The sequence below is a fragment of the Solanum verrucosum genome, unplaced genomic scaffold (genome assembly GCF_900185275.1).
Source record: "Solanum verrucosum unplaced genomic scaffold, falcon-dt-bn FXZP01000012.1, whole genome shotgun sequence".
NCBI classification, from domain to species: domain Eukaryota; kingdom Viridiplantae; phylum Streptophyta; class Magnoliopsida; order Solanales; family Solanaceae; genus Solanum; species Solanum verrucosum.
The window spans coordinates 1,334,299-1,350,951 of record NW_026020063.1 but is presented as its reverse complement, the minus strand read 5'-3'; the positions used below and the strand labels follow the sequence as shown (position 1 = coordinate 1,350,951).

At 31.5% G+C, this 16,653-nt stretch overlaps 1 protein-coding gene across 1 annotated transcript; it reads right to left on the bottom strand.

Moving 5' to 3' along the window:
• Window positions 1–324: 324 nt before the first annotated feature.
• LOC125823429 (uncharacterized) lies at window positions 325–10,078 on the bottom strand. The gene is made up of 6 exons (XM_049502815.1): window positions 9,904–10,078; window positions 5,891–6,682; window positions 5,669–5,806; window positions 1,143–1,237; window positions 782–850; window positions 325–622 (listed from the first exon to the last, which is right to left on the bottom strand). Exons 1-6 carry the CDS (start codon window positions 10,034–10,036, stop codon window positions 479–481), a joined length of 1,371 nt encoding a protein of 456 aa, XP_049358772.1. The 5' UTR covers window positions 10,037–10,078; the 3' UTR covers window positions 325–478.
• Window positions 10,079–16,653: the final 6,575 nt, after the last annotated feature.

Here is a 16,653-nt window from a genome sequence, read left to right as displayed (position 1 = left end):
AATTTCATACAGCAATACCACACGCTTGTATCCACATATTAAAATATCAGATTTACAAGTAAAAGCAAGCTATGGAATAAGATACTATCAATCACCCAACAAGTCAATCAGCTTTTCCTTCATTTACACAGTTTTACTATAACTCGATGTATAACAAAATACACAACAAGTATACCATTATTTTTTGTATGCAGTATCCAACAGATTAGCAAAAATCTGTTAATAGTGTTGCATGCAGTATGCAACACTAAATTAGTTGCATGATTGAAGTTATAGGTAGAACTACTTGAGGTGGAACTGAGCAGTAGATTGAGTCTATAACAAAGATTTAAAAAATACAATCTTTGATCACGAGAAAACGTAAATTTCAGGATACATAGTTTAGTTCGACACAATACATGCAGCTCCAGAATTGCAAAACAACACAACACAACGACCACAAGAGTCATTAAAGTACAAAGATGTTTAAGGCAAGTCCTTAGAGACCTAGTCCAACAGTACGACCATCTCTTCGGCGAAGTCCAGCAGTGTATTGCTTCTCTAAGTCCATTTGGAGCTCCTTTTGCCTCTCTGCATCGTGGATGACTGGTTTGTTCTCTGTCGGCACGTCTCCTTTCACACCCTACAATTGGCCATAGCCACCAAGGCAACCTCAGACTCTAAAAGTGTGTTAGTACATACGAGGAAAACTTAGCTGAGATGACAAGTTAATAGGACTCAACACTGATGGCCCGCTATTACTTTTGATAATCTAAAGCAAATAAAAGGGAACGGAAATTACCATGAGTTTGTTGAACTTTTCTTGTCGATCGCGATCACCAAATAGTGATGTATCCCATCGATGAGTTGACTACATAATCGACCATCAATTGACCATACAAAGAACAAGAGAGTGAATAACATGGAGCATTTGATAAAGAGATATAACAAGCAAAAAAATAAACATTTGTTGATGCAACAGCCAAAATCAAGTTGCTACAGCCTGTGAGCTAAATGGATCAAATAAGACTTTAGATACCAAGTTTTATGGAGAGGTGAAGAAGGTGCAGCAGGTTGACATGCAGAGTAATAATATGGGAATAACTTCCCACACCTGCAGGAACACAAAGAGAAGAAGAGGACACATAGGTAGAGAAAATTACCTCTTCAGTATTAGTGGTGGTTTTCTTGTTTCCCCACAGCAGCTTCTTCTTTTGGTCAGTAGTCATGATACCCGTTCCAATAAGGTTTCTATTAACTGTTATGTTGCAAAGGTTAAATCAATAAGATAATATGAATAGCCTAATGAATTACTGAGAAATATAATTGCAAACATAAGAACTTTGTAATAGTTCTTGAATAAAGCACATATAGTCAAACAACCATCAGTATAGACCACTAAAGAAACATATAAATAAATACTATACATATAAACATATTGTGCAGATGCTGCTTCCCATCTATGCTACATGGTGCCTTGGCAAGCCTCCAAGCGCTTAGGGCAATGGACGACCAAGTGCTCATGGCTGTGTCAAGTGAAAATTGTACTGGTGTCTATGTCGCCCCATTAGTAGCTCGCCACGCACTTGTTAGCCTACAATACCCACAGTAGTCAGCAGGCACTGTCCATCCATACCCTCCCGCAACCTGCACACTCACTTCAAAAATAAGGGTGCGTTCTCTCCAAGAGCCTTGCACTGACCAACCTGCCTTTGCGACACGGTCTTGCCATGAAGCCAAACAAATTGCTTGGAGTCATGGTATAAGTAAGCCCATGTAAATATGGATAGTTTTACTTCCAAGTAGTTACATCATGTTTTTCCAGCTCATTTATGTCATGTAATGTCATGTCCTGTCATTTAAGTTGATATTTATAAAGCATATATATGGTGATTATAGTTGTCAAAGTTTCAGCCAACATTCAGATCTCTGTACTGGTGCTTCTACCCCTGGTGCCATATTTGGCGTTCTTGTAATTATAAAGGAGACTTTCATTGGATTCTTTCTTTTGCATATTATTATCTTGATAATAGTTTCCACATATGGCACGAGCAAGTCTATTGGGGCCCTTTGCTTGGGGAAAGATAATCACCTTTCCTTACGTCACCCTTCCATGACATCTCAGAAACGCATTGTGTAATAATACACATGCAAACAGATCTTATAAGATAAAGAACTGTCTCTTCGGACTTATGTTTTGACTAACAATATAAGGACACCGATACTCCCTCATCAATATTTGTAATGAACAATTTATCATCCATGCCTCTAAAGTCTAACAAGTGGACAAAACAAGTGGTATTATATGTTTTAATGTGAAAAGTTCATCTAACTACTTAAAATTACTGCCAGAAATTTTTTTGGGACCCCAAGTTAAAGTTTATCATTGTCCTTGCATTAATTGATGAAATCAGCAAGAGAATAACCAAAGAGTCTGAATAATCAATAATGCATGAGTATGGTTTTTTTAAAAGTAGAAGATTGACAGTCTGACAAAATATAAGTGTCACGAGCAGTGGCGGAGCTAGAAATTTCACGAAGTGTGTCCAAAAATTGCAAGGAAGTAAAAATAGAGTACGAAGGGTGTCCAGAAATTGCAAGGAAGTGATAAAAGAGTTGCTGCTAGTGAGACTACACTTTAAAGTTCGCGCGTCCTGGCTCTTCCAAGGTGCCTGAAACCACTAGGCTACACCACATTGTTGTGTCAAGGTGTCCAGAATATGTTATTTAACCACTTTTTTTTATCATTTTACTTGTCCATAGGAGATATAATTTTCCAATGAAGGACACCTTGACAAGAGTATAGCTCCACCCCTGGTCACAAGTTTCACTACCATAAGAATGAAACTACTAGTATGTTTGGACAAGCTCCCAGAAATCTACTTATTTTAAAAAGCATTTTTTGTTAGAAGTGTTTTCCGAAAAAATATTGTAGGAGAGTTGTAGTGTATTTGGCTAATCAATTTAAAACACTTCTCCAATATCAGAGCAGCAATTTGTGTTTCACCAATGGTTCCAAAAGTGCTTAGTAGAAAAGCAGCTTCTGAAAATTGAAATACAAAAGCTTGTTCAAACACCTCAGCTCTCTATAAAAAGCATTTAAAAAAAAAAAACACTTTCGGCTTCACAGAAACTTGGCCAAACGGTCTATAAAGTGAAGAAATTAGCAGGAATTCCAGTCCTAAACGCAGACAACTCTAGGGGAATGACATGATAGATGATGATGCAACTTATAGAACAAAAACAAGATCATTGAGATAAAGAAGAGAACCTACCAAAATAAAAGGCAAATTTTATAGAACAGTCACACAAACAATAATATTTTGTAGGAGTAAATGCTAGCTTTAGTTCATATTCGTAAAATGAGTATCATAGCTTTAGTACAATCATTGTGTAAATAACACACCTAGAAGGGGGAAAAAAAACGCACATACACACAGGTAAATGTAAATCATATGGAGAGAAATCACTTCAAACAGCCTGTAATCTCTGGACATCCATTAAGATTTATTGAAGAACAGAACATATGAGACACAGGCTTCATACAAGTGATACAAGCTAATTGGAACTAACGCTTACACACTATTGATACACTTTCACTACAACAACATACCCGCTGTAATCTCACAAGTGGGGTCTGGGGAGGGTAGAGTTACGCAGACCTTAACCCTACCTCTTGAAGGTAGAGAGATGATTTCAGAGAGACCCTTGGCTCAAGTGCAACAAATCAAAGTCGTTATGAAAAAGGAAATATGGCGGTGAAGAAAACATGTCAATTAATAAGGATACAAAGCATTCATAAAAAAGAACAGTAACAACATCGAAATAATGTGGTAACTGAAACACAATAGACAACAGATTGTAACAGATGTCAAAATACTACGACAGACACGGTGCTACCGGACTCTAAGCCTAATTTATAAAGATCCCTACTTTGTCATAAAAGATAAATTATTGAGTAACGAAATGATTGGCATTATTGAAGCAAAATCAATTTGCAAAACTAGTATAACTGACCAAACTAGCTTTGGATTAAGGTACCATGACATATTATTTGCAAATGACATAGTAAGATTGACGAGACAAACAACAGAGTAAATGATAGACGAGAGGTTTTGAGACAGACCCTACAGTCTAAAGGTTTCAGGTTGAGCAAGACTAAGACAAAACTTAGGGGTCGTTTGGTTGGAAACAAGTTATCCCAGGATTAGCTATCTTGGGATAACTTATCCCACCACTATGATATAAATGGTGGGATAAGTTATCCAAACATGGCAACCAAACAAGCTACAAAAAATTTGTCCCATCACTATTTTCTTATCTCATCACTATTAATTTTTATCCCTCACACCAAACGACCCCTTAGGAATCATTTGGTGTGAGATATAAGGTATAATAATCCTAGGGATAAAATGCAGGACTAATTTATCCTGTGTTTGGTTGGAGATATTAGGTAGTCTTAGGATTACTTATCCCACCTTTTATACCTTTGTGATGGAATAAGTTATCCCATATACATGGTGGAATAACTTATCCAGGGATTAATAATCCCGGAACAACCCCGTAGAGTGCAAGTTTTGTGACGCATTCATGAGGCGAATGTGGAAGTGAGGATTGATCCGCAAGTCATAATCAAGAGAGGAAGCTTCAAGTATCTTGGGTCAATAATCTAAGGAAACAAGAAGATATGTCACATGATGTATTAGAGCGAAGTGGATGAAATGGAGGCTTGCATCTGATGCACTACGTGATAAAAATGTGCCACCGAGACTTAAAAGGTAAGTTCTATAGAGTGATTGTTAGACAAAGAGAAGGGGGGGGGGGGGGGGGGGGGGGGGGTGCATAGGGTGTTTATGCTCCAAGGCCATGTTGAAGTACCAGTAAAACAATTAAGTTCTTAGACTTGAGAGATGATGGTATTTTGGACATATATTAAAGATTGGTGTTTGGAGAAAAAAAACAAGCTTATAACATAGGTGCAATGTGTTGCCCCCAAGGCCTAGCTCAAGTGGCAAAAGGTGGAGGATTTGTGGCTTAGGTCGCAGGTTCAAGCCCCATACCATGCAAAGCGAAGCCCGGTATTTAAGTGGAGAAGGGTAGAGGGGCAGGCCCATTATCCACCGAGTTTAGAAGGCTGTGATTGGTCCAAAGGGCGGGTCACAGACGGATTTCTCGGTTATCAAAAAAAAAAAAAAAAACATAGGTCCAGTGTGTTTCAGATTTCTGTTAAAAGGAAGTTTTTAGCCTAGTTTCAGTAGATGGAGATAAAACAAGAGCAGAAGTCATATAGGAGGTATTGACTTCCAGAAACAAAATATTCTGATGTCCCATTTAATGTAAGGAACCTTTCAAGAACTTATCCAAAATGAAATCAGTGTTGTGGTCAAAGAACAATTTTGACTTCCAGAATTCAGACCAAAGTGTTGCCCGAAAACCAAAACATTCTAAAGTTAGGTTTCTAAACAAACTCACACATGTTTCCAGAAACTCCTCATCAAAAAATAATCCAAACATAACTATTTCCCAAATTTTTTTCCTAGAACTTCTCCAACAAAATATTTCTCCAGAAACAAACCAAAACTACATCCAAACCTACTTAAGATTCCCACTGTACACCATCAATCCACCACCACCCCCCCCCCCCTCCCCCAAACAAAAAAATAAAAAGAAAATAAAAGAAGAAATATACCTAATTCAGCAGCCTTCATTGCAGCAATTTTTGCAGCATCAATATCAGAGTCTTTCACGCCCTGCTCCAAAGACAATTCATTATTTGGATCTTGACCTTGTTTTGAGTTCGAACAGAGTTGTCCATCAGCTGCATTTGCTGGATTCAAGCGTGAAAAATAAAGACAATGTAATTAAAAACATAATAATAGAAGTCCAGGAAGAAGAACAGGGTGGTTAATACCATCTTTTCCCTGCGCAGAACTCTCATCCATGCCTGAGAATTTTGACTTCTTAGATGGAGACACTCGCCCTTTACTAGAAGCAACATTTCTGTCTTCAAATATCTTCTCTCGGTCCTCATAGTTCTTCCTTTCCTCTTTGGTGTATTTCTCACCATCCAACTCCATAGCATCAACCTGTGGATCTTTTCTTGAATTTGACTCATTTCTGTTGCTTCTAGACTCCTCATAAGCAGGTGAACGATCGCTCCTACGGTGCCCTTTCTCATCTCGGCTGTCTCTATACTCCTTATACCTATCACTCTCCCTGGATCTATTATCATCAATGTTAGAGTTATTATAACGCCTACCTGATCCTACTCTATCAAATGATAAATCTTTATCTTTGAACGATGAAGATTCTCTCTCCTGATTCTTGCTTCTATGCCCTAAATCCCCATACCTATCTCGGTAGTGTTTGTCAGTGTCACGTGGGGAGTGTCTTGATCTATGATCATTATCACGCCTGGAGTTATTACCATAATTGTCCACTCTTGAATCACGGTGAGAATGAGAGCTTAGCTTTGAATATCCTCTGTCATCATCATCAATATGCCTTCCATGTCTGGGATAATCATTTTGCTTATGGTAATTGCGGGAACTCCTAGAAGATTGTCGATCAGACTGCCTTTGAGATTCACCACTTCGATCTTGTCGGTTTCTACTGGAACCCCTATCTATATAATCATCCTTGTGTCGCCAATCATCCTTCCTTGATGGGATAGGACTAGAGCTCCTCTTGCGGGCAGGGCTCCCTACATTCACCGAAGATGGGATAGTTAAGAAGCAAACATCACATGTCAAGCTTTACCAAGATCTTTTTTTTTTTTTTTTTGATAACCGAGAAATCCGTCTGTAACCCGCCCTTTGGACCAATCACAGCCTTCTAAACTCGGTGGATAATGGGCCCACCCCTCTACCCTTCTCCACTTAAATACCGGGCTTTGCTTTGCATGGTGTGGGGGCACTATCGTTAACTTTAGTAGATTATATAATCATATTCACAAAGGCAGATTCAAAATGATGACTAGATTGTGTCTATGAAGCACGAAAGAATAGCCTTATTACAGGGATTAAATTATTAGTTTGGAACTGGAGAAGCAAATTACTTAAGGGTGTTCTAGTATGACATAAAAGTAACCTTAGTTACTTTGTTCTGTGACCAAGTTACTGAGGTACTGTTGCTCTGTTTGTAATGATATACTTTAAGGGGTTGTTTAGTGTGATGGACAAGAGGATTTAATCCAAGGATAATTTTTAAGTAGTCTTTAATCTGTTGTTTGGTTGCCAAGGGTGGATAACTTATCCCAGGATTAACAATCAGTCCTGGCATAAGTTATCCTACCCTGGGGGTGCAATAATAATCCTAGGATAACTTATCCTGGGATTAGGTAGGTAAAATAACAAAAATACCCTCCTTAAACCCCACTTTACATTCATGATTCATGTATATTAACATAATTTTTAACAACATTTATAATAACATTCACAACCTTAATTGTTCGTTGTTCTTATGATAATATATTTTTCTATTAAAAAATTACATTTTATAAATACAATTTTATTTATGAATATAATATAAGTTGAATTTATTTGCCTAACTCTTATGTTTATTTATATTTTGATTTCTATCAAAATGTTCACTCCACTACTAAATTGCACATTTTTAATTAAATAGTTTATTACTCACTTAAAAATTATATTTTAATATATCAATTAAAATGTAGATAAATTTAATAATAAAATTTCTTTTAATTTTAATAAACTTAGAATGGAAGTTTTATTTTTAAGCTAAATAAAATGAAGATTTTATTTTTATACTAAATAAGATGAAAGTTTTATTTTTAAGCTAAATAAGATGGAAATTTTATTTTAAAGCTAAACAAGATGAAAGTTTTATTTTTAAGTTAAGTAAGATGAAAGTTTAATTTTAAAAACACACAGCACAATCATATGGAAATGCACACCCAAAAATATTTAAGCTAAATAAGATGGAAAATTTTATTTTTTAAGAATGAATAACTAAAACTTGCAAAGAAAATGAAAAAAACAAAAAAACTAAATAAGGTGGAGGGTATTTTTGTAAACAACTTATTCTTAGAAATTATGCAATGAATATAAGTTTGAATATGACAAACCAAACAAGCAACAAAAATTAATCCCAGCATAACTAATCCCAACATAACTTATCCCAGTATAACTTATCCCAGCATAACTAATTCCAACATAACTTGTATTCAAACCAAACGAACCCTAAATGTTATGACTTATGAGGATTACTGACTATCGATTTACTTTTTAATCTAAGAATATGTTACCTCTATTCAGTTATTAATAATTTTTATTTTTATAATAAATACCGCTTTATTTAAAAAAAGCATGCGCTTCGCTTCACACTTCTCGCTTCTATGAAGCGATCCCTCGTCGCTTTTTTTCGCTTCTTGCTTCCCAAAACACTGATCTACACAAACATCAAAATTGAGGGAGAGAAAAATTTGTACTCCCTCCGTCCCAATTTATGTGACACCTTTCAAATTTTGAGATTCAAATAAGTCTATCTTCAACCATAATTTTTTAAAATATATTTCAACAATTTTGTATTGTCAATTATTATGACTTATAGTACTTTTTACGTAGTTTTCAAATATATAAGTTTTATTTCAAAGAACTTGAAGATTTCATCCTCAGATTTACATCAAACTTAAATTGTTAGACTCTCGTAATCATAAACTGGAACAGAGGGAGGATTAAATTCCTTTGACACTATTTTATTCATAATCCATTAGTTTAACAAATCAAAACTAGAATACATAATTGATTGAAACCCGAATATCAAAAAGCTAAGCATAAATCAATAAATATATTCTTAAAATATTAACCAACTTCTATACTCCTAAAAGCAAAGTTGTTTCTTCAAATAAACAATCCACATGGAATAAATCAAATTGCAATATTTAGCTTTACCTACTATTTAGACTTTTAATTCCACTAAATTATGTCTACTTGAAATTTGAAGATCAGTCGATCTGCCATGAATTTGAAATCATTTCCAGTTCAAACCGAGTATAGTAAGACTTTTTTATGGATGATATTAAGTTAAATTCATCGAAAGAACGGCATGAATGGGTTATTCAATATCACTTAGTGATAGAATAATTCTCATTAAATTATATGGTTTTTATGCATATACAAATTTGACAGGCACTTGGCAAATGAAAAGTAAAGGATATAGAGGAAATGGAGGAGCTGCCAGAATATTCTCATTAAGTAAGTGTCTCATTAAGTTTGTACCCAAAAATACAGAATTTACAGAGTTCTGAAAATAGAAGTAATATTTTGATGTTGGAGAGAAATGGGACAAAGAAGGGAGCGTAATATATACTCATCCTGATCCACGGTGAAAACAGTAAGAAGCTATTAGAGTGCACATTCTGGCTTTTATATAGAAACTGCAATACTTCTAGACAATTCAATCACAAACATTAATTGCTATAGAACGTCTTATCCATTAATCAACTACGCCTCAATCACAATTAAATGAGGTCCAATAAATTCCTCCTATCCAGTCCTCACTATTCATGTCCATTTCATTCCAATACAGTTGGATATATATGTGATATAATATATAAATTTTTATACCACCCATGTCATTTTTACCTATTGTACTAGGTCACATGTCTTATTTTCAATATTGCAACCTCCTACTCTATTCAAGTTAAAGACCAGCAAATGCACATAGGCGGAGTTTTTGCTACAACCATCGTACTTTTCAAAAAATGCACATGCACATGCAGGTATCTCACAAATTCAGGAAAAAGAAGCAACTGGATGTTAACAAATCTACAAGATTGCCTTAAAATATCCAGTAAAGCCTACAACTTCCACTTTCAGCTACCAAAAGTAGGCACACATACAAAGTAAAACTAATAATAACAAACGCAAAAGGCAGGTATTTTGTGTCAATTAAAGAACTAACCATCAGACGAGGATGATCCACCAACAGGAGTCCGACGCCTGTATTTCCTGTTAACAGCATCATTTGAGAGCTTACGGAACGCCCCCTTTGAATCAATATTCTCTTGAGACGTATTTTTTCCATCTACGTCCATAGTATTTAACCTGAACCCAATATAAAATCAAATTCACAATTTCAAACTGCCAACAAACCCATCTACTGTGGAAAATCTTAAAACCCCAAAAAAATCGTTTGAAGAAACAAAATCCATAGTCAAATCCATAAAAAATAACTGAGGTTCATAAAAACTAAGAAATGTAATTAAAAATGTAAAATTTAAACAAAAAGTAAAGAAATCTGAAAATTTAGGGTTTGAGGAAATGAAGAAATAGATGAAAAAGGCAAACCTTTGGTGCGAGCTATGAAGTTGCAGAAATTGATTTGCTGTGTTTATCTTCCTCCGCTCTCATCTACTTGTGCTGTGTGAGAGCTAGGGCTTTTTATTTTTGCGCCAATAAAGGGAGGAAGAATAGATATCCCTTGTTTAAGATGATAAAGCCCCAATTTTTATTTTCATTTTAAATATGGACTTGCTATAAAAGAAAAATGAAAATAAAATGGGCTTAAACTCGGGCTATGTTAATAGGGGTATGCAAAAATCGAACGATTGATAAATCGAATCGAAAAAATGGTTATTAGTTAATTCTTATTGGGTTAGCGGGTTTATAATGGTTTTATATATAAAAAAATATGGGGTTATCGATTCGATTTGGTTTTTAATATTGGGTAAACTCATAACTCATTAAGACCGTAGTAATTTATTACTTTACCTCTACATAAATAATAAATATTAATATCAGTAGGTTACTAACTTTGCCTTTTAGAGCCCGTTTGAATTGGCTTTAAAAAAATAGTTTTTAAATCAAAAATAAAATGTCAAATTTAAATGACTTTTAGAGCTTGTTTGGCATTGTTGTTGGTTGGCCAAAAGTGTTTTTTTTTTATAAAAGCACTTTTTTTGAAAAAAAAAAAATTAGTGTTTGGTATATTCTCAAAACTGCTTTTAAATGGAGGCAGAAGGAGTTTTCTGTTGTTGGGAAGAAGCTAAAAATTTCTGCTTCTTAAAAACAGCAGAAGCAGAAGCAGAATATTATTTTATTGAAGACTAAAATATTCCTCCCATATATACATATTTACCAATATATCTCTTATTAATTAATTAACATATATCATAAACTAGTGAACTTAACCGCGCTTCGCGCGATTAGAAATAATTCGCTAAATTCGTCAAATAATTGAGTGTTAAAAATATTCTAAAAATTCTTTGTAATGTATAATTCAAATATATCAAATTTCATTCTTAATTTAGTTTGTTATTAGTACTTGTGTTTTATATATTTTGGCATTTTAAATCTCTTAAGAATCGTAGGTCTTCTAGATAAAAAAGCCACACCGCTAAAATTGTTCACCTTATTTTAGAGAAAATGGCCAAATGACCCCCTAACATATTAGCCAATTCTCAACTACACACTAATACTTTACGGGGGTCCTATTACCCCCCTGAATCTTTTATTTTTGATATATTGTAATCCTTAAACGCTAATCTTTTGTCATTAACCAAATATATACACATGTTTGTATACACGCGCGGGGCCCACTTCTATCACTTTTATTTTTCTTCATATTTCAAATCCAGTGAGCCCACTTCCTTTACTTTTCTCTTTTAAGTTAGAATAAAATTTCTAATTTCAAACTAACCAATAATATGTATGATTCAATTGTGTATCAATCTTTCTTATACAACTCCAATGACAAGTAATTTTTGTACATCCAGAAATGATTTTTCTTAGTACTTCACTTTTTACCATTTCAAGAATTAATTTTTCAAACATTCATTTTTACTTACCTTATTCTATTAGTAGAAGAACACGTATTTATAGTGACCCAAATGAGTAAAAATTGACAATTTTTTAAATCTTGAGGGGCAGATCTAGTGATGGAGTTTATGAGTTGAAGAGGGAAATAACTTATATTATGGACATCGACAAGGAGAAGAAATTTCAAACCTTATCGATGAATCTCAATACCCAAAAAAATTTATAATTTTGATAGGCAAGAAAAATTTCGAACACTAAATTTGAAATTGGAGAGCATTAGAGAGGATTACGAACGCCACAACATCAGGCTTTCAAATGGAAGATATCATTGTAAGCTTTGAAATGGAAGATGATAAAACTCAAGATTTAAAAATGGCAGAAAAGAGGAAGAAGAAAGAAGATTTTTTCGAGAAAATGGCAAAAAAATGCAAGCTACAGCTGGCAGCCTTAATTTTAGTTTGATTTCATCTTACACGTGGATTTAAAATGCAGATTATATGCTTTAGATAAGTATCTACGCGCCTAAGGAAAGTGTATTCACTTTCTTGGACATGTTAGTGTTTAAGGGCTACAAAATATCAAAAATTAAAGATCTAGGGGGTAATAGGACCCCCGTAAAGTATTGGTGTGTAGTTGAGAATTGACTAATAGGTTAATTAGGGGGTTATTTGACCATTTTCTCCCTTATTTTAATTTAAAAAGGTAAGTTTGATTTAATAAGTTGAACTCTTCATCTATATGTGTATCTATACATAAGTTTTCCTTTCATTTATTCTGAAATATATATAAGCTTATATACTTAAAAATGTAAATATATTTAATATATATTTTTACGAAAACATTTTTTTTTACAACTGTTTTTTGTTCTTTTAAAACGCAGAGTTAATTTTTTATGATATCAACCTATAAAGGTAAAATTATACATTATGTTTACTTCAATTAAATTAGTGTTAAAGATGTCCATTTCCATTGTAATTACCCCTCTAATAATTCTTTGGTCTGCCTCTACTTTTTCTGAAACCATCCATAGTTAAGCAAAACTTTTTTTCTTGATAAATACATAAAAATATTTTATTCTTAATAAAATATTGCTCTTAAAGAATCTTATCCTTTAAAATTTATGGTTAAGACATAAAATGTCTAAAAAAATATGTTTTGTACATAAGGCTTCACAAAGAATAAAACTTGCAAAAGAAATCGTATTAAATTATACAAAGAAGTAAAATCGCCAGACCTTTCAGAATTGAAGAACATCATAAGCACATTACATCACAATTGTTTATTTTCTCCTGCGCCTGCTTGACTCCAATGCATTGTAACTTATAAGTGAACTCTAGTATGTATCGAGCTCATATTAAATTTACATTCATTCAAGAATTCAAATTAGAAATATGAATAGTAGTAATATATCAAAAGAATTTTATTTATCATACTCTCAATAAGTATAGTATTTGAATAGTGATATATACAAATTAACTTGTTGAATCATTAGCTTCGAAAGTTAAGAAGTCACATACTATTTGCAAGATTATTGATACCAATACATGTCAATAGTTTCATTAAAAGTATAGGTATTGAGTGCTGTCCCTTTTTACTTCCATTGTAAGCTCATAGACACGTTTCTTTGTATAATTGTGGATAATGATTATATGTAACGATAAAAATTATTTTTTCGAATTATTTTATAAAAAAATAATTTATCTGATTAATTATTGATAAAAATGAGATCAAAAGTAAAAAATAAAATAATAAAAATAAATAAATAAATTCTATTTTTGGAAAAAGAGAGGTGTTACATCACTCTTCTAGCTAAAATATATGTAATGTAAGAATTACGTAAAAAGAATTAATGAGACATATTAATAAATAGAGAATACAAAACGATAAAGGTTTTTTTTTATAACTCATGAGATATATAATTAGATGTAATAAATATAATAGATTCTTTTAATTATTGGTTATATTAATTAATTAAAAAAAAAAGACTTTCTAGATCAGAAAAAATCCACACCACTTTATCTATATCTAACTTTACTATAGATATAAATGTGACAAGAGTAGTAAGACATTGATGCAATCAAATCTGACAATTTAAACCTTTCTAAACAAATCACAATTTCAGGAACTTAATTAAGAAAAAGAAACAAATTAATTGATTATATATGTTTCATTCTTGACAGTTGACATTTTGAAATTTCTCTCTTTTACTTTTTTTCTTTTTGTTTATATGAGTTTCTTGTTCTATTTTTGTTCCTTTTATTTTTCATTTGGATAATTTTATTGTATTTATGTAATTCTATCTCTTTTTTTAGTTACATTTCAAAATGATTTTCGGTGCCACATTTTTCCACATCCCTTTTCAATTATTTATTTTTGCCTATTTAATATTTTCAGTATTTTTCCTTTAAGATAATTAAGTTAGTTCATTTTTTTGCTTCAACTAATTTTAAAGGAAAATTCAAAAATTAAAATTTTCTGTTAGTTAACTTTTCATTGTATTTTTTATGATGTAGAATTATATTGATAATTATAATTGATCATCTTCCTTTTCTATATCTATTATTTATTTTAGATTAAGAAGATCACATGTCAATAAATTAAAATACATCAAAAAATATATTCTAATGTTTCTCAAGAGTTTTTTTGTTGATGAAAACTTTAGTGATCGATCTTACTTTTATAATTTTGTATGACTTTTTTCAAATCTATCTTTCATTGTTTGTACACATTTTTTTTTGTTTGCATCTTTCTCACAAATACAAATATTAAATAAAATTTAGAAAGCTCAAAACATTAAACAATATTATCTCCTTGATCATCAAATAAAAATAGTTCTAAAATATTTGTTGAGATTTGAGTAGGATCAATTACAATTTTAAATAATTACTCTTTCATACAAATATGACAGTCTCTTCATACTTATTTTTTTTCCTTTTAATATTTTATGAAAGTTGTTATTCTTCTCTTTAATAATGAATCAACCTTTTTTTCACCTTTCACTAATCTTAGCTTATAAAATATTTATAAATCACTTTTTATCTTGACTAATTTTTACTACAATTATAATATACGACATATTTTGTTTATATAAAATGAATAGATTGAGAAATACATAACCTCAATTACATAAATACTATAAAGTATTCAAATAAATTAAACTCAAAGTATTATATGTATAAATTAATATTCCTTTAACTTTAGTTATATGTTAGTTAATATTTCTAAATTATTCTAAAAGGTAAACATAAGCAAAAAATCTGGAATTCTTGAATTTTCAAATTAATTTTATTATTCTCAACTTAATATAACAACACAAAAATTAAATTCATTTTTTGTGAAGGAAAAAAAACATATACAATGTTGAATCAATAAAAAAAATCTTGAAGGTCTATGAACTAAACGATTCAAGCCTTCAAGGTTAAAAACAATTTACCCGAAATTTTAAAAAAAAATTAGTATAAGAATAAATTAAAATTAATTAATAAATAAAATAATCTTTGTAGAAGTACCAAGGAAGATGATCCTTTCCTCTCATATTTAATTTCTCGACATAATCAACATCCAATATACCACTGAAGATTAATGGACAAATTAGTAATTGAGGGGATTCTTTACTGATTTGTTCATCAAACTTAAACTTAAATCCCTAAATATTATCATATGCTTCTTCCATTATAAACAATAAAACTTATTCACAAAAAATATGCATGGAATAATAAGTGTAGTAAAATCAATAATAATGAGGGGAAAAAAACAACACAAATGAAAAAATAATAATAAGAAAGAACACTATAAATAAGAGACATCAAACAAACTAAAATGAGAAGAGTAACACAAATTATATATAGTACTCATCAAAATTGAATTTGAATTTGGAATCCCAAAATTGCCATATGCTCATCTTATCTTCTACACTGTAAATAATAGAAGTTAGTGACAAATAATCTATATATAATAAAATTAGCCGTAAACAAAGTGATGTACTTTAGTATAAATAAAATGAAGAAAGAAGAAGAAGAAGAAATTCTTACTGTTGGTGAAGATGATATGCTCTAGTATTTATAGTAATCAATAAATTTGTAACTTTATTGAATAATATAAATTAAAAGAGTAATATAGTAGTCAATAAAATTGTAACTTATATTGATATTAATGTCTTAATTGTAAGTTAGTAATATCTTTAAGAAGGAATGGAGAAAGGTATTAGAAAAAAAGTGATTAATGATGTTAAATGGTGAACAAAATAAATAAAATTATAGTTAATTTTTGCAAAATATTAAGGCAGGAAAATAATGAAAAAGGCACAAAATGTAGTGAGGAGAAAAAAAAAGGATGAATAAGAAAAGGGCAATAAAAGATTTTATGAATTGATTAGTTGGGGTAATAACGGAAAAAGGTTGTTTTTTTGGGCTTTATTGATTTCAGTTAGTGACCTTTTCCATTCTTCAATATAATATATATAATAATTAGCAATTAATCCAATAACTTATAGATACTAAATTAATATGATTACTAAATAGAATATGATTAATTCTTTAATTAAAAAAAAAAGATAAAATAGAGAAAAAAAGTCAAAAAAATGAGAAAAATGATAATTAGCAATGGAGGCCTTAGAGAGGTGCCACATCACCTTTTTTACATTTGGCTTTATATTATACTAGACATCGGAGCCCGTGCTAGCACGGGCCCAATATGTATCATTTTTTGTTTCAATTTATGTGACAAAGACAAAATTAAAGAGTTAATCAAACTTTAATATTAATTTAAAATAGTTTAAATTTTTAATTATTATTAACTATGGTAAAAATATTTTTATGTCTTTTAACATTCTAAATTGCTAATTATTGTTGTATGATTTGTAATATCTTTTACACAAATTTTGAAATAATAAAGG

Coding starts and splice junctions, on each gene's coding strand:
- LOC125823429 (XM_049502815.1), bottom strand. CDS start 10,036: ATGGACGTAGATGGAAAAAATACGTCTCAAGAGAATATTGATTCAAAG. Junction 5,807..5,890: donor TTCTGCGCAGGGAAAAGATG/GTATTAACCACC, acceptor GCTTGAATCCAG/CAAATGCAGCTGATGGACAA. Junction 851..1,142: donor CCACCACTAATACTGAAGAG/GTAATTTTCTCT, acceptor TCGATTATGTAG/TCAACTCATCGATGGGATAC.